Raw genomic sequence first — 19,559 nt, forward strand, 5'->3', positions numbered from 1 at the left:
GGAAAGAACATTTCTTATTTTGTATAATGGGTCATTTAGGACAGCAGTCGCACTGTTGACTAAACGCAGGCATCGCAGCAGAACTAGGAAGCGGTCTTGGGAAAAGAAGTTGGCAAAGAAGGGAGTTGCAAACATAAGATCTGTGCTCCAGTATTCTCTTAGGGAGTTCTTTACTATACCCATGAGAAGGACTGTCACCAGGAAGGTGACTAATTGTGGTTGTCACCCATTTAGCTTGTTTACCCCTCACTCCTGGCTCTCACTTCTCCTGTAGCTCCAAGGCATAGCGATTGGTCTCCTCTACTATGTCTCCCACCAGCTCCTCTGTCAGAAACAACTAGAAGCACTCTGCCTCAGATGGAAATGGCAAGGGGCGTTGCACTCCAGACTGGGACTCATCAAAGCAAACAGCAGAACTCCTGTACTACATCCACTGTCACTAGCATCTTCAAAGGGAACTGGGACTTCGTCAGTGGACAAGGAGTCCTCATATTCAGGGTTCTCAATGGCTACAAGGTTGGGGGGCAGCTCCTCACAGTCAGAATCCGATTCCTGACTTTCATACTCAGACTCATTGTCAGAATGTTAATAATCTCCAGAATTTCTGAGTTGTCTTCTTTTGAAAGACTTTGCTAATGCTATAGCTTATCTCACTCGCTACATACATAAACAATAACACTGAATGGCTCAGAGTGGGAGTGAGAGGTAATGTGATTGACTGCCGGCACAGGCCACTTGTATCAATAAATCACTATCAATTTTTTTTTTGTATGGTATTTATTTATATTCACGTTTTCAAGTTCTATTTTTCCTATATTTAACTAGGCAAGTCAGTTAAGAACAAATTCTTATTTTCAATGACGGCCTAGGAACAGTGGGTTAACTGCCTTGTTCAGGGGCAGAACGACTGATTTTTACCTTGTCGGCTCTGGGATTCGATCTTGCAACCTTTCGGTTATTAGTCCAACGCTCTAACCACTAGGCTACCCTATTGACAAATCATGCATTCCGATTCTTGCATAGATTGTAATGGGCACATATTATGTGTGTAAAATACTTTTTTGAAGGTTGTACTGATTATGATGAGCTAAGCTAATTCCAGCTATGTGTGGAGCCATGTTTGTTGACATACAATGAATTCTGGATGTCACGTAATCGTCTGTCGGACCAAAGATGCTATAACAAAATGAGGTGAGTAAGGGTTCACAAATTTTTTGAGAACTTCCGGAAGTGAATGGTGGGATGTGAACGATGGTAGATGAAACACCCCCTTCAACATGCATACTATAAACAGACCAAACTCATCTTGTCTTCTCTTATTATCTTTGGTTTCTGTGAGGAAAAAAAGCATGGCTGCGCGATGAAACTAATCATCGTTGGATTACTTTCGATTTCTAGAAAATGTTTTACTAAATTATTTCGATCAATGGTGAGGTCACCTGTGATGTGATTAATTATAAACAGTAATTGCAATTAGCTAATTCATATTGTAGTTTGTCAGCCGATAGTTATAAAAATATGACCGCTTGTGTTACGTCAATCTTTCCTCAGTTAGCGCAAGGACAAATGTTGCCTACATTTTTTCAGTTTGGATGATTGTGTTATGCTGTAGATCCTTCTGTGAATGTCTGAACATTGCATCTAAAAATGAACTGCTCACATTCTGGACATAATTTTGTAAGGACTGTGTTTGTTAATAGTTTCTGAAAGAAGTGTGGCCAGCTCAAATACTGATTGTTGCGTCATTCGAAACTGGCCGTTCTAAATAAGCATTCTAATCACACCGGTTTGATCGTACACTACAGGGACCACTGTAAAATGATCACACCTGTGTGTGTTGATACGTGTGAAAAGGTTAAATAAAGGACAAACCGTGGCTGCCTTCCAAGCAATGGGAACCTCCCCAGAAAGGTGAGACAGGTTAAAAAGGTTGAAGAAAGGCTTGGCAATGATAGGGGCAGCAACCTTAAAGAAGAAAGGGTCTAAATGGTTTTTGGGGGTCAAAATTCAGGAGCTCTTTTAGCACCTCAGACTCAGTGACTGCCTGCAGGGAGAAACTTTGTAGTGGGGCAGGGGGGAAAAAAAGGGACAAGCATAGTCGCATTAGAAGGGGTGGGAGATGAGATGTTGGACGGGCAAGGATGCATGACTGAGTCAAATAGGAATCCTGACTTAATGAAGTGGTGATTAAAGAGCTCAGCCATGTGCTTCTTGTCAGTAACAACCACATCATCAACATTAAGGGACATGGGCAGCTGTGACGAGGAGGGTTTATCCTCCAGGTCTTTAACCGTTTTCCAGAATTTCTTGGGGTTAGACCCACAGAGAGAGAACTGCTCCTTAAAGTAACTAACTTTGGCCTTCCGGAAAGCCTGAGTGCACTTATTTCTCATTTGCCTGAATGAGAGCCAGTAAGCCTGAGTATGCATGTGCCGAGCCTTTCGCCAAATGCAATTCTTGAGGTGGAGTAACTCTGCAAGATCACGGTCAAACCAGGGGCTGAACGTGTTTTTAATTCTAATGTTCTTTATGTGGCATGTTTGTTAACAATACCACTGAAAATATCAAAAAAGAAGGTACAAGCGTCTTCAACAGAGGGGATCAAGCTGATTCTATACCATTTTACAGAGGCCAGTTCATGAAGGAAGGCTTGCTTTTTAGCAAGCATCTATAACAAATAGGAACAGGTCATTTCACTGAGCAGCTATTACGAACACAGGCTGTAAAACAGTGATCACGAAGGTCATTACAGAAAACACCAGACTGATACCTATCAGGATGATTTGTGAGGATAACATTGAAGAGAGTAGCCTTTTCTGAGTCATACCTTGTGGGATTGGTAATAATCTGAGAAAGATTTAGGGAGTGACAATGCTTTAAGACTTGGTCAGGTGGTTTAAGCATGTCCCAGTTTAGGTCACCCTGCAGGACAAATTCAGACTTAGTGTAAGGGGCCAGGAGAGAGCGTAAGGCAGGTAGGGTACAGGCCGGTGCTGATGGAGGGCGATAGCACCCAGCAAAAGTCAACAAAGAGCTATTTTAAAGTTTAATGCTTAAAACCAGCAAATCAAATTGTTTGGGGACAGACTTGGTGGAGACAACCGAGCGCTGAAGGTGATCCTTGCTAAAGATTGCCACTCCCCCACCTTTGGAAGATCTGTCTTGCCGAAAAAGGTTATAACCAGAAAGGTTAACATCAGTATTCAAAACACTTTTCCTTAACCATGTCTCAGTAATGACCAACACATCTTGATTGGAGCTGTGAACGCACATTTTCAATTGATCCATTTTAGGTAATGCATTTCTAGTGTTAATGTGCAGAAAACCCAGGCTTTTACGGGAGCAGAAATCAGTGAAGCAGATATCAGAGCACAAGTCAGAATTGGGGCCAGCAACAGTAGATAGGCCAGGGTGTACATGCACATTTCAAGATATCATCAACAGTAATACAATCAAGGCTTACGGCATAGTACCGGGAGAGCTCTACAGTGCTGATTTATAACATCTGAATGTGCATCAGATGGCAACAAGATCATATTGTACAGCAAATTCATCAGGTAACATGCTGGTGAGAGGTAGTTAGAATAGGACGGGAGGCCAAAATTCTGTGTAACTAACAGAGAGTCCCGAGTGTGGGAACAAACAGAGTCTGTCCCACGGTTGGGTAAAGACAGTTCGTTGTCAACAAAGCATACAGCATGCATACAGCATGTAGTCAACAAAGCATGCAGACTTGACTGCCCTTGACCAGCACAAAAACATCCTGTGGCGTTCTGCATTAGCATCGAATCGCCCCCGCGATATTCAACTTTTCAGGGAAGTCAGGACCAATATACTCAGTCAGTTAGGAAAGCTAAGGCTAGCTTTTCAAACAGAAATTTGCTTCTAATTCCAAATGTTCTGGGACACTGTAAAGTCCATGGAGAATAAGAGCACCTCCTCCCAGCTGCCCATTGCACTGAGGATAGGAAACACTGTCACCACCGATAAAACTACAATAATCGATCATTTCAATAAGCATTTCTCCACGGCTGGCCATGCTTTCCACCTGGCTACTCCTACCCTGGCCAACATCTCAGCACCCCCTGCAGCAACTTGCCCCCACCCCCCCACCTCTATTTCGTATCGTCTGAGATCCCCAAAGATTGGAAATCCTGCAGCGGTCATCCACCTCTTCAAAGGGGGAGACAATCTAGACCCAAATTGTTACAGACGTAAATCCATCCTGGCCTGCCTTTCTAAAGTCTTCGAAAGCCAAGTGAACAAACAGATCACCGACCATTTAGAATCCCACCATACCTTCTTCACTATGCAACCTGGTATCCGAGCTGTTCATGGGTGCACCTCAGCCACGCTCAAGGTCCTAAATGATATCATAACCGCCATCGATAAAAGACATTACTGTGCAGCCGTCTACATCGACCTGGCCAAGGCTTTCGACTCTGTCAATCACTGCATTCTTATCGGCAGACCCAATAGCCTTGGCATCTCAATTTCTTTTTCCTTTATTTAACTAGGCAAGTCAGTTAAGAAAAAATTATTATTTTCAATGACAGCCTAGGAACAGTGGGATGTTACCTTGTCAGTTCAGGGATTTGATCTTGCAACCTTTCGGTTACTAGTCCAATGCTCTAACCACTAGGCTACTTGCCGCAAATGACTGCCTCGCTGGATCACCAACTACTTCTCAGATAGAGTTCAGTGTGTCAAATCCGATGGCCTGTTGTTCGGACCTCTGGCAGTCTCTATAGGGGTGCCACAGGGTTCAATTCTTGGGCTGACTCTTTTCGCTGTATATATCAAGGATGTCGCTCTTGCTGCTGGTGATTCTCTGATCCACCTCTAAGCAGATGACAACATTCTGTATATATCTGGCCCTTCATTGGACACTGTGCTAACAAACCTCCAAACGAGCTTTAACGCCATACAACTCTCCTTCCGTGGCCTCCAACTGCTCTTAAGTGCTAGTAAAACTAAGTGCATGCTCTTCAAACCGATTGCTGCCCGCAACCTCCCGCCCGACAAGCATCACTACTCTGGACGGTTCTGATTTAGAATATGTGGACAACTACAAATACCTAGGTGTCTGGTTAGACTGTAAACTCTCCTTCCAGACTCACATTAAGCATCTCCAATCCAAAATTAAATCTAGAATCGGCTTCCTATTTCGCAACAAAGCCTCCTTCACTCATGCCGCAAAACTTACCCTCGTAAAACTGACTATCCTACCGATCCTTGACTACGGCGATGTCATTTACAAAATAGCCCCCAACACTCTACTCAGCAAACTGGATGTAGTCTATCACAGTGCCACCCGTTATCACCAAAGCCCCATATACTACCCACCACTGCGACCTGTATGCTCTCGATGGCTGGCCCTCACTACATATCAGTCGCCAAACCACTGGCTCCAGGTCATCTATAAGTCTTTGCTAGGTAAAGCCCCGCCTTATCTCAGCTCACTGGTCACCATAGCAACACCCACCCATAGCACATGCTCCAGCAGGTATATTGCACTGGTCATCCCCAAAGCCAACACTTCCTTTGGCTGCCTTTCCTTCCAGTTCACTGCTGCCAATGACTGGAACGAATTGCAAAAATCACTGAAGCTGGAGTCTTATACCTCCCTCTCTAACTTTAAGCATCAGCTATCTGAGCAGCCTACCGATCACTATACCTGTACACAGCCAATCTGTAAATAGCACACCCAACTACCTCCTCCCCATATTCTTACTTACCCTCTTGCTCTTTAGCGCCCCAGTATCTCTACTTGCACATCATCATCTGCACATCTATCTCTCCAGTGTTAACGCTAAATTGTAATTGTTTTCGCCTCTAGGGCCTATTTATTTCCTACCTCCCTACTTTTCTACATTTACACATACTGTACATAGATTTTTCTATTATTCTTTTCTTTTGTGTTATTGACTGTACGTTTGTTTATTTGTAACTGTGTTTTTGTCGAACTGCTTTGCTTTATTCTTGGCCAGGTCGCAGTTGTAAATCAGAACTTGTTCTCAACTGGCCTACCTTGTTAAATAAAGGGGAAATAAATAAATAAAAGGAGTCATGAGGCAAATAGCAAAGTAGGAAAATGCGCAAGAAAAAAATTAAGCCATTGTATGTTCAGAGTCACTCGCCCCAACAGTGTGTGTGCTGGAGGTGAGCGAAAGCTCAGGAGTGAGAAGGGAGTGTGGTGGGGTACCTGTACCAGACAGGGGGAGACAGGCCAGGACAGACGGTGAACAGATCGCCAGGTGGAAACCAAGCAGCAGTGCAGCAGGCAACGGGAGTAGGTGTCATACCCACTTGGGAGAAGCTTTTATTTCTGGGGGCAGATTTCTTGTAGAAAATGCCACTGGGTGGTCAAAGGGGACTCCTGCCACTTGTTGGGCCCAAAGGCCTCGACACCTTTCACTTCACACCTCAGTGCTAATTGAAGTTGTATCCGGTCTGTCCTTGCAAGCCTGGCAGCCTTAACTCAGCATTCAGTCCCCATAAAGTAAAATATATCATTGTAATGTACTTTATTTTATTTTTTGGCATTTCTTTTATGAATAATATTACTACACAGATCATACGTGTAACGTTAGCTAGCGAGCCCGCCAGCTAACGCTAGCTAGCTAACAGCACACTTTAACTTGAAATGAAAACGACTGTCAAAATTAGAAGCGTGTAATTTCTGAAAATGTAGCTAGCTAGATTATTTTACCCGTATATATGGATGGACGCTTCTCCCTCTCTGTCACGGATGCCATGGTTGCCCTTAGTTTGAAGATGTAATCTGGAGACAGGTGTTTTCTCCATCTCCTTAGCTATAATACTCTAATTCCACTGATTTCAAAACTCGATATCTCTGCATGTCCAGCCCACTCATCATCGCAGCCAATCAAGGCTAGTGGGAAGGTTGCTGGCTTTTTCTGTGGCTAAACCAACTAGGCTCATAATTAAAATGTGTATTCATATTTACAGATGGCATATTAAGGCACACGAAAGTTCCAATGTTCCAGAAGACATTTCTGCCAAAAAGCATTTTGATAAAATAAAATAATGCCTTATGACCCACTGTACTGTCTAATCCCTACATGGTGAACTATGGGATGTGGTCAAAAGTAGTGCACTATATAGGGAATAGGGTGCCATTTGGGACGCAGGGTTTATATTCTTATTTGGATCCGGATGCACACTACAGTTTATCAACATTCCGTTCAGTATTGCAATTACCATCATGGTGCATTTCTGCATCCCTATGTATCCATCTACCCCACCATCCTGATCACTGAGGACCTAGAATATTCCACACGATCTCTCTAGCCCCTGGAAAAAGCTTGAGGTAAACACCAGTGTTTTGTTCGAGACCCCCTAAAGTGAGACGATTCAAGACCAAGACTGTAGAGGGGGTGAGACCGAGTTAAGACGGTGACCAGGAGGGGAACAATAGGTCCGAGTCAAGACCGAGACCAGACAAATTTGATTCCAATTCAAGACCATGATTGTAATTTTACCAAATCACCACCATAATAGGAGATCAAAATGTCCAGTATTTCTGTGTTCATATTTCAGAACAACATGTGGATTCTTTAGACATTTAGAATAGTGAAGAAAATGCATTCTGATGGAAAATAGAGCCACTGAAATTATTACTAACCCAAACACAGTGGGGAACAATGGGCATTCTCTACGCCTTCAGAGAAGAGCTAAGGATTTATAAAATAATTATAATAATAATAATAATATTATTTTCAACAATGTTCCGATTTAATCTCTTCAGGTTTTGTTGAAAATGAAAGGGTTAACACTGAAGAGGAAAAAAAGATCCAATCAGGATTTTTCTTTGCTAGTCTCTGGGGAGATAAATCAACCTAGCTAAGTCAGCCATTGGCTAGGCCATCAGAAGCTAGATATAAGGCATCTGCCATTCAACTGTATATGGGGCAACATTTTGGAGTGACAGTGGAATCAAGCAATCACATTTTGACTTAATGGGTGGGTAAATTTTGACAAAAACGTATGGAAACTTTTGACAGGTCACTGTGCAATACCGAGCTGTAGTTTTCCCACAGTTTAGCTAGCTTTTGTTGTCAGCTAGTTTGCAGTGGCTGCAACAGGAGTTATCAAAAAGGATGTTGTTGCTAATGTTAGCTTCTCTCATTTCAAGACTAACTTTCAACAAGAAGTTATGTTTCAAATGATCATCATCTGGTGAGTGGAACTGTGTTTATTTTTGCAGCACGCTTGCTGTTATTTAGTCATCTCTTTGAAAATAACTTGTGTGTGAAACTTGTTGCATTTAAACATTAGGTCACCGGTTACTTTGTGTGGTAAACGTGAAATGTTTTTTGCAATGGGAAGTAATAGTTGTACATTTTGATTGGGAAATGCTAAATGTTTTTGTTTTGTTATTATTGGGACCTACTGGCTTATTATGTCTGAGTGAATGGACTGCTAATCCAATGTTTTCCTATGCTTTTTTATGAGTTTTCATACAGATTCTTTGGATTTTCACTCTCAATATCATACTTTTCTTTATAGAGCATCACACTTTTGTCTGCTTAGAATGGCGCCGGAGGGGATGGCTTCCGTTTTGCGGTCTCCTAACCAACTGTGCTATTTTGTGTTTTTTTTTCTTCTCCATGCCACAACCAGTTGAGAGCTGCACACACTTGCTGCCTGCAGATGATATTCTACTGAAACTAGGCTGTGTGTGAGGCTCCCTTGAGAATATATTTCACCTGCTTTGCGATTGTGTGGGCTACTTTACGCATGATTTCTCTATTGTACTAGATAATTGATAAGTCGTATAACTCCACTACACCACTGGCTCTTTGTGTTTTACAAAAAGTTCACTCTCCTACATGAGTGTGCTGGTATTACGGCTGCAGTCCTTTCAGAATCACAAACATGTCACACCCTGACGGCCTATAGGTTTCCCATTGTGAAACATGTCTATAACAGATATAAAGGCTGTTAAGATATTCACGTGTATTTGGCCTGGCCAAGCAGTTTTATGCGCTGACTGAATGGAAGCTCTCATCAAGGCAAACAGTGGCTACTTTAAAGAATCTCAAATATAAAATATAGTTTGATTTGTTTAACACTTTTTTGGTTACTACATGATTCCATATGTGTTATTTCATAGTTTTGATGTCTTCACTATTATTCTACAATGTAGAAAATTGTAAATATAAAGAAAAACCCTGGAATGAGTAGGTGTGTCCAAACTTTCGACTGGTACTGTATGTATATGTGTGTGCACTTGTGCGTGTGTGTCTGCCAGTGAGTATGTGTGTTTGGATCGTGGTACTCCATCATCATGGGGAGTTTCCATCACAGCTACTTCCTCTGTCAGAGCCACAGGAGCTCTGTTGGCAGTCTCTCGAGAAATCAAATCAAATCAAATGTTATTGGTCACATGCACCGAATTAAACAGGTGTAGACTTTACAGTGAAATGGTTACTTACGAGCCCCTTTAAAACGTTTAAAAAGTTCAAAAGTAATAAAATTTGCCAACAAAAATAGTAACACAATAAATAACAATAACAAGGCTATATTCAAGGAGTACCGGTACCGAGTCAATGTGCAGGGGTACGAGGTAGTTGAGGTAATATGTACATGTAGATAGGGGTAAAAGTGACTAGGCAATCAGGATAGATGATAAACAGAGTATCAGCAGTGTATGTGGAGAGTGTGAAAGTGTGTGCATGTGTATCTGTGCCGTCAATATGAATGCGTGTGTGTGTTTTGCGTGTGTAAGCGTATGTAGTGTGTGTGTTTTGCGTATGTAGTGTGTGTGTGTGTGTGTGTGTGTGTGTGTGTGTGTGTGTGTTTTGCATGTGTGTGTGTGTGTGTGTGTGTGTGTGTGTGTGTGTGTGTGTGTGTGTGTTGGAGTGTCGGTGTAAGTATGTGTGAGTGTCCAGTGAGTGTGCATAGAGTCCGTGCAAAAAAGGGTCAATGCAATAGTCCGGTTAGTCAATTCATTAACTGTTATGGCAGTGTTATGGCTTGGGGAAAGAATCTGTAGAACAGCTTGAGAGTAGAAATTGGCCTTTCATACCAGTGTGTGTGTGTGTGTGTGTGTGTGTGTGTGTGTGTGTGTGTGTGTGTGTGTGTGTGTGTGTGTGTGTGTGTGTGTGTGTGTGTGTGTGTGTGTGTGTGTGTTTTTGTGTGTTTTTGTATGTAGGTCGATGCATAAAAAGAGTGCTTCTTGTGTCCATTTGATATTTTGAGTTGTGCAACAATATAGAAATTTACATTATATTACTGTTATATTAAATGATGTGCACTTTAATAAAAACCACATACCGTAGAGAATTCAATCAGATTTTTTATATGAATAAAGACTTGCTAAAGTGCATAAATACACACTTTTGACATGTCCCTCCATCAACCCTGTGTCACTTAAAGATTTTAAACTACTTAGTTCCCCCTTCTTTGTAAAGCCCTAGTTATTATGTTGCTTCGACAAAGTCATTTCTGATTATTATTATTTAGCGATTCATTTAAAGTCTGTCCCTCATTTTAAGGTCACCCCAATTACGTGAACTGAACTCTCATTTTAAAATGGTGAAACATTTCCGTTTAAAATATTTTTTTCAAAAGACACAGTGAACATCGAATAGTCATATTATAGTGTAAAAACAGGTGAGCTGGTTCTACTCTTTTTGGCCATTTTATGGTGAAAAAACTGAGCTGAACTGAGTTTTTATGACTTTGAACATGTGAACATTTATGAGAGAATGTTAAAATGAGGTGAAATCGAACAAAAAAATTACACTTCTCAAAAGGCACCGAATTGATGGAACGTGTGTACATGCATGGGCTTTGCATAGGTACGTGTGTGTGTGTGTGTGTGTGTGTGTGTGTGTGTGTGTGTGTGTGTGTGTGTGTGTGTGTGTGTGTGTGTGTGTGTGTGTGTGTGTGTGTGCGTGCGTGCGTGCGTGCGTGCGTGCGTGCGTGCGTGCGTGCGTGCGTGCGTCTCTGTGCGTTTTGTCTGCTTGCTCATCTTTGTGACGTGTGGATAATTTTTACATTATAATACATCATCATTGGGAGTTTCTCCTCCAGCTACTCACTCTATCCCCTCTCTATCTCCCCCATCCCTCTCTTTTTGTCTCCCGTCTTTTTCCTCTTACCCGCCCCCTCTCTCTCTCTTGCTGTTGGCAGTCACTCACAGCAAGTGCTTGGCCTTTCCTGCATCAACATTGAGACAGCTGTAAGCGATGCCTGCTGCTTTCCCCTTATCCTTAAAGCCCGACCATTCCGATCGGTCCGACCAGGAGGCGACGACAACACAGCCATCGTTTATATGTCATTTAAAACTCATCGGTCATCACACGCCTTTCCATTACAGCCACATCTACGCATTAAAACACTGGCAGGGCTCGTCTCATTTAAAATCACATTATTAAGTTGTTTCAACGTGCCTATTGAAGTCACACAGGGAAATGAAAGCACAATGAGGTGACAAGCTGTGTTTGTGTGTGTGTCGGAGAGGCCTGTTGGGAGGGGAGTTGTGTGTGTGTTTGTCATCTATTGTGCCAGTTTGAAGAAACATTTGTCCTTTTTAGCAGTCTGTACTAGAAGCAGAAGCAGGACAAGATACCACCATGGTCTGTGTGTCTCTGTCACTGGTCTGATACATTAAGGCACCATTTGAAATCGAGCTGTTCTTCCTCTAGAATGGGATTGTATTCTAGAATGGAAGTAAACTATGTTCTATGGGGAGCGGTAGATTTTCTAAAGGGGAAAGGCAACTGCCTTAACTGTAATTCATTTTGCACCAACATTCTTATTTTATTTTTTTAAATAGGTCGTTTCTGTCTGTCTGTTTCATGTTAAGTAGACGGGGAATGTCTGACGGGAATGTGATCGGAAAACAAAACGTTTGTTCTTATTCTAGCTGGTTTACATAACCCACCACTGAAACAGAGAGAAGGTGTGTGTGTGAGAGAGAGAGTGAGTGAGAGTTCTCCTTCAAAATCAGACTAGCGACAGACAGACAGACAGACAGACAGACAGACAGACAGACAGACAGACAGACAGACAGACAGACAGACAGACAGACAGACAGACCATGATAGCATCTTGTCCTGCTGCTTCTGCTAGCTCAGACTGCCAAAAAGGACAAATGTTTCTTCAAACTGGCACAGTGAATAGCACATTACTGGCACAGTGAATAGCTCGGCCTACTGTACATTACTGGCACACTATATGGGGGAGATAAATCACACAGAAACTGTCACAAACAGCCGAGGTGCCACATTATTTTCACTTGACTCACTTCTCTGTCCTCTCTCTCCCCATAGAGGCGAACTGATCTCAACCTGTATGTGTGTGTGTGTGTTTGTGTGTTTGTGTGTGTGTGTGTGTGTGTGTGTGTGTGTGTGTGTGTGTGTGTGTGTGTGTGTGTGTGTGCGTGTGCGTGTGTGTGTGTAGAGATGGGCATCATTACAAAGTTACAAAATACATTAAAGATGGGTCAATTTATGTATTTGTATTTCTAAAACATTCTAAAATGTTTTATTGCTATGACTTTGATATGTGGATGTTCATCTGTTAAGTTGAATGAACTGACTACAAAAGCCAATTTATGTTTGATCCGAAAATGCCATACGGAGGCTCCGTACAGAGGGTGTGACGCAACTGCGGTTCCTCCACAGGCTCGCAGAGGCCAAGTCGAGCTCCGTACGACGATGCCGTGCACCTCCCAAATGTTGTAACAATGCGGAGCACTCCGCATAGCACCGCATTGACATGATTGGTTGATGGTAGATGGGGGCGGTACATCCTGTATTTCACAAAATTCACTTCCTTGACAACAAACATGGAGAACTTTGATGAAAGGCTAATCAGGATACCTTGTGTCGGTATTTCAAAAACACAAAAATGTGTTTGAAATCCGGGAAAGGTTTGGGATAGTGATAGATGCATTAAAGCGGTTAACGAACGCGGGATAGAAGGATGTTGAATTGGTGCACATTCAACAAATCTGATCTAGCAAAGTGGATATTTGTGATGTATTCTAACAGGCCCACAATGTGGTTACTAAAATCTCATTTGTATATATTTGGCTATTTTTCACTGCATAACATTTATTAATTGTCCCTTTTCAGGTTTCGAAAAAGTGACCGCTAAATGCTAACTACTGTGCGTATAAGCTGGTAGCATAGCTAGCATACAGTAATCAGTTTTGGTAGTCAAAGTAGATTTTAACTGTATGCAGCTGGCTGATGACATGAACATGTGTTGGGGTTTGACCTCCATACAGGCATTATAATCCTTTACCTCAACATCGTGTGAAATACACACAGAAACAATAGCCTAAATGTAGGCTAATTTTGCTGGGGGGGGGGAAATAGGGAGATTCGGGATGGAGATGCAGGTGGGAAAACAGTACAACCTTTTCACTTCATGCAATCTTGGCTGAGCTCCTATGCGAAGCACCGGGAAACAGACTCCAACATCCTGTCCAACATCTTGTCTTTTTGTTTAGCCAGTTGCTTGTAATTAGCTGGATGGCTATAGCGATTAGCCCTGAATCACTATGAGTGGTGCGGTGCAGACCAATTTATTGGTTGCGTATGACAGCTCCTCGAAGCGGAAGTATGACATTCTAATACTTCTGCGGAGGCCACATCGCAGTAAATGCTGTACGGCCCACTGCAGACCTCGGATTGACCATGAAGAGCCTTTAAGTCGCTATGGGTAAGAGCATCGGCTAAATTACTAAAATGTAAATATAAAAATGAACACTTGCAAAGCACAATGGGTTTTATTCGAATGAACTCCGCCCCAAAGAATTTGTATTTGAATATAATTTGGCCTTGTTTGGGGACGTGCACGAGTGTCTGTGTGTTCATGTGATATGTTCAGGAGTGATGACAGTGGTGCTGCTATTATCTCAGAGGTCTGTACCTGGAGGCAGGCTGGTGCGCGGCCATGTGGTTTGTTGACGTCCACAGCAACAAGCTGCCATCCTCCAGCCGAGTCCTCGTGGAACATCTGCGACCACAAACACAAGACGTTAGACACACACACCACACACACACACACACACACACACACACACACACAAAAGCCGTCATGCACACAAACACAACTGTCAGAATAAGCATGTACACACATTTTAACACACACACCCTACGGCAGTCCTAATGGAACATCTGTGACCAGTAAGACACAACATGAGGAACCACACATATAGCCACAGGCACACACACACACACACATCTAAGGGCCTCAAACACACCAGGCAGCTGGATTGTGGAGTTGCATCAATCACAACTACATGCACGCATGATCACACACACACACCCTTTCAAACACTGTTTTTGGAAACGTAGACTGAGGATGTTGTGAGTTCTGCTCCCATCCTTGTCAAACATACTTGTCTGTTTGTGTGTCTGTGCATACACACGTGTGTACGTGTGCATACTGTATTCTGACAGTTGTATGGACTGACAGTTGTATGGACTGACAGTTGTATGGACAGCCTGTTTGGCTGCCTGACCAACACTGCATTCAACAATGCTACATTGCCCCCCAAAACAAAGACAGGTTGGCTACAAGCACAAACAGACTAGCATCCAGGCTTGTGGACAAGAGGAGAGGTGACTAGGATAGGAGGCAGAGGACTACCAGTCTTGCCAGTTTGGGCTAAACTGAAAAGACACACATTCATTCAACCTACACATTGATCTTTAAAAAAATGCACCATTGACTTTGCTGCACGTATGTTCAAAAACCAACATATGCTTTTGTCTGAAAGTATTATTGGAAACCCAGGTCCTTTCCCCTCAATTGTGTCAATCAGTCACTCAGTGGTTTATGGCGTACACTGCTGTACTCAAACACAATGGAATGATGGTTGTGTAATCTCAGACCCTTTCAAGTGACACCCGATTTTCTGTATAGGGGACTTTATTTGACCAGAGCTGCTCATCTGACACCCACTTCCCCATGTAGTGCACCATTTTTGAGCCAGTGGTCAATAGGGTGTCTTTTGAAAAGCTCTGGTCTGGGGAAAAAAATCTAGGGAAAAAATCTATACATAATAGGGTGTCATTTGATACATGCTCTATGATTGATAAGTCATACATCCTCCCAGTCCCCAATGACCCCCATTTATTAGTGGAATATCAGTCTTCTTCCACTCGAGTCAAACGAAAACAGTAAAAAGGCGTATTGCGCTAGCCCCCATGACTGACAGCTTGCCATATTGCGCCAACTAATTGCCTTTTTTGTCTCTAAATAAATAAAAGACTGGGGCGTGACGCCATGAATATAATTACATTTGATAGCGACAGAAAATATGAATTGTTTTCAAGGTCGTCCAACTCTCTGTCTTGACGCCAGGGGCATTTACCAGGACGTAAACAAATCGCTCACTGAGGAACATGTGACATGCACATTTGTGGCCTGCTGGAGGTCATTTTGCAGGGCTCTGGCAGTGCACCTCCTTGCACAAAGGCGGAGGTAGCGGTCCTGCTGCTGGGTTGTTGCCCTCCTACGGCCTCCTCCACGTCTCCTGATGTACTGGCCTGTCTCCTGGTAGCGCCTCCATGCTCTGGACACTACGCTGACAGACACAGCAAACCTTTTTGCCACAGCTCGCATTGATGTGCCATCCTGGATGAACTGCACTACCTGGGCCACTTGTGTGGGTTGTAGACTCCGTCTCATGCTACCACTAGAGTGAAAGCACCGCCAGCATTCAAAAGTGACCAAAACATCAGCCAGGAAGCATAGGAAGAGCTACATACATTTACATTTACATTTAAGTCATTTAGCAGACGCTCTTATCCAGAGCGACTTACATATTGGTGCATTCACCTTATGATATCCAGTGGAACAACCACTTTACAATAGTGCATCTAACTCTTTTAAGGGGGGGGGGGGGGGGTGGGGGGGGGGGGGTTAGAAGGATTACTTTATCCTATCCTAGGTATTCCTTAAAGAGGTGGGGTTTCAGGTGTCTCCGGAAGGTGGTGATTGACTCCGCTGACCTGGCGTCGTGAGGGAGTTTGTTCCACCATTGGGGTGCCAGAGCAGCGAACAGTTTTGACTGGGCTGAGCGGGAACTGTACTTCCTCAGAGGTAGGGAGGCGAGCAGGCCAGAGGTGGATGAACGCAGTGCCCTTGTTTGGGTGTAGGGCCTGATCAGAGCCTGAAGGTACGGAGGTGCCGTTCCCCTCACAGCTCCGTAGGCAAGCACCATGGTCTTGTAGCGGATGCGAGCTTCAACTGGAAGCCAGTGGAGAGAGCGGAGGAGCGGGGTGACGTGAGAGAACTTGGGAAGGTTGAACACCAGACGGGCTGCGGCGTTCTGGATGAGTTGTAGGGGTTTAATGGCACAGGCAGGGAGCCCAGCCAACAGCGAGTTGCAGTAATCCAGACGGGAGATGACAAGTGCCTGGATTAGGACCTGCGCCGCTTCCTGTGTGAGGCAGGGTCGTACTCTGCGAATGTTGTAGAGCATGAACCTACAGGAACGGGTCACCGCCTTGATGTTAGTTGAGAACGACAGGGTGTACATTGTGTTGTTTAAGTGTTCCCTTTATTTTTTTGAGCAGTGTATTACTGAAAGCGTAAGCTACAGCTAGCTAGCACTGCAATGTATAACTTGTGGTGAGTAGTTGACTCAAAGAGAAAGACAATAATTGAACAAATACATTTCTTTAAAAAATAAAGAGAAGCAAGAGAGAGAGAGCGAGAGAGAGAGCCTGCAGTATTTCGTTGTATTTGTTTCACTTAGCTAACGAATGCAGCTGGCTAGTTTAGCCTACTTAAACACTCGGCTCAAACAGAGAGGGGTACTATGTTAGCTAGCTGGCTAAGGCTATTCAACACTGGAACTCTTCCACGTCAAGGTAAACTTTTGGTTTTGTTAATTTATTGCCACCGGGGCCTGCCGGTGTAACTGCTAAACTGCTAAACTAACTTTATTAGCTTACTCCTCAGCCTTGCACAATTGAAGAAGGCCTTTTTAAATAACACGGTGGGTCGGAATGCTTTCAGGAGGGTGGTTACATGCATTTGCGAGGCAGCGGTTCAAGGTTCGCATCTCGGTATTAGTTGAATCAGGGGAAAGAGGTACTTGTCAAGTAAGCAGCATGTTGTCCTTTACATGAACTTCTGGAACTTATCCCTATAGGCTTTAGCTAAGTGGGCTAACACAGCCTTGTAATATCCAGAAGATCTGGTTCAAACCAAGTCGGTTCAAATGCTAGAGACAAATTCATAGGAAGAAACATATAACATGCTACGTTGGCTTCAGAATCCGTCAGAAGCTTCTGTTTACCACAGAGAGCGTTTGATTCTATCTGTTCTGATCTACCTCTCCTGGCTGGCAAAGTACCAGGATGTTGTCTCTGGTTTTGAATCTGAATGTGATAACTGAATTTGAAAATTGAATGCATCTGAGAAGTTGAATATAAGAAACTTCGATAAACTTGAAATTATAGTCTATAAATTTGATTCACATACAATGAATGCAATATCTACCATACTGAAACTGAATTTACTGTATAAATACTGTATAAATATTGCAGTTGAATATTCAATTGAATTGAAATTGATTTTCAAAACTGAAACTGCAATATTCATTAAAATCAGTTTCAAATCATGAAATAGAAGTTACATTTATGAATGCAATGATTCAATTTGTGCATTACAAATTCAAAAATATAAAATTCCATGTCCTAATGTCACGACTTCTGCCGAAGTCGTTGCCTCTCCTTGTTCGGGCGGTGTTCGGCGGTCGACGTCACTGGTCTTCTAGCCATCATCGATCCATTTTTCATTTTCCATTGGTTTTGTCTTGTCTTCCCACACACCTGTTTTCAATCCCATCCATTACCTCTTGTGTATTTAACCCTGTTTCCCCTCATGTCTTTGTCAGAGATTGTTTGTTGTCAGTATAGTGTTTATTTTGTATAGGTGCGCGACGGATCCTCGTACCCATATTTGTTTATTATTCATTTTCTATTTAGTGTTATGGAGCATGTTTCTTGGACATTTATTAAAAGACTCCATTTTACACTCCGTTTGACTCTCCTGCGCCTGACTTCCCTGCCACCTATACACACGTTTCTGACAGAATCTCTGACCCAAAATATATGAAGTCAGCAGGAGAGGACACGACGCTCATGGAGGTGGAGGAACGTGTCCGGGAACAAGCGGAAGAGATTGACTGTTTGAGCGCCGTCATGGATCGCATTGTCCAGTATATGGACCGCTGGGAGAGACAGGGAGTTTCTCCAGCGCCTCCCCCACCACAACCGGGATCTCCCTTGAACGCGTTTTCCCCTCCTGAACCGAACAAGATCCATTTACCCCTACCCACGGGATACAACGGAGATACTGCCGGCTGCCAGGGTTTCCTCCTTAAACTGAGCTTGTATCTGGCCACGGTCTCCCCAGTACCATCCGACCGGGAGAAGAGTTGCGCCCTAGTCTCATGCCTCACCGGGAAAGCCCGGGAGTGGGCCAGCGCTGTGTGTAGAGAGGAGGATGCGGCATTGGACCATTTTGAGGAGTTCACCCGCCATTTCATGGAGACTTTTAGACCACACACCCGAAGGCAAAGCGGCGGGTGAGCGCCTCTATCATCTGAGGCAGGAGACGAGGAGTGCACAGGAGTTTGCTTTGGAGTTTAGGACCTTGGCTGCCGGCGCTGGATGGAGCGACAGGGCCCTGATCGACCATTACCGTTGTAGTCTACGCGAGGACGTCCGTCGGGAGCTGGCCTGTAGAGACACCACCCTCAACTTCGACCAGCTGGTGGACATGTCCATCAGGCTGGACAACATGCTGGCTACTCGTGGACGTCTAGATCGGGGTCTGGTTGTTCCATCCTCCCGCACCCTCTCTCCCGAACCTATGGAATTGGGAGGGATGGTGCGCAGGGAGACCGGAGGGGGTTCCCGCTCGAGCACCATCTATGATCGCAGAGATCACACTGCTGGTCGGTGCCGGGTTGGTTCCTCTGGGAATAGAGAAGGCAGGCAGGGCACTCTGGCATCACCCCAGGTGAGTAGGCACCATTCTCATCCAGAGCCCTCTGATGCACTAATGTTTGTCTCTGTCACTTTTCCGGATTTTTCCCTGCATTCCCAGTATAAGGCGCTAGTAGATTGAGGCGCGGCTGGGAATTTCATTAATAAATATTTAGCTCATAGTTTAGGGATCCCTATTGTTTCTGTGGATATGCCTTTCCCTATTCATGCCTTAGATAGTCGACCAATAGGGTCAGGGTTTATCAGGGAGGTCACCGCACCTTTGTATATGATAACGCAGGAGGGTCACAAGGAGAAGATTAGTCTTTTCCTTATTGATTCCCCTGCGTATTCTGTGGTGCTAGGCCTACCCTGGTTAACTTGTCATAACCCCACTGTTTCTTGGCCACAGAGGGCTCTCACGGGGTGGTCGCGAGAGTGCTCAGGTAGGTGTTTAGGGGTTTCCGTTGGTGCTACTACGGTGGAAAGTCCAGACCAGGTCTCCACCGTGCGCATTCCCCCAGAATATGCCGATTTAAGCTGGGAAGCTGGGATAGGAGAATT

The 19,559-nt window shown here is 43.8% G+C and overlaps 1 protein-coding gene across 3 annotated transcripts in view; it reads right to left on the reverse strand.

The window, feature by feature from the left end:
• Positions 1–19,559, reverse strand: part of nalcn (sodium leak channel, non-selective) — a 250,290-nt gene that overhangs the window by 180,004 nt on the left and 50,727 nt on the right. For 2 of the 3 annotated variants that reach the window (XM_039014188.1, XM_039014189.1), the window contains one exon: positions 13,915–14,001. The exons of the other annotated variant lie outside the window; for it this stretch is intronic. In XM_039014188.1, the coding sequence (XP_038870116.1) occupies positions 13,915–14,001 (87 nt within the window). The remainder of the gene's footprint in view (positions 1–13,914; positions 14,002–19,559) is intronic. 3 annotated transcript variants of the gene reach the window in all.

The sequence above is a fragment of the Salvelinus namaycush genome, chromosome 19 (genome assembly GCF_016432855.1).
Source record: "Salvelinus namaycush isolate Seneca chromosome 19, SaNama_1.0, whole genome shotgun sequence".
NCBI lineage: Eukaryota > Metazoa > Chordata > Actinopteri > Salmoniformes > Salmonidae > Salvelinus > Salvelinus namaycush.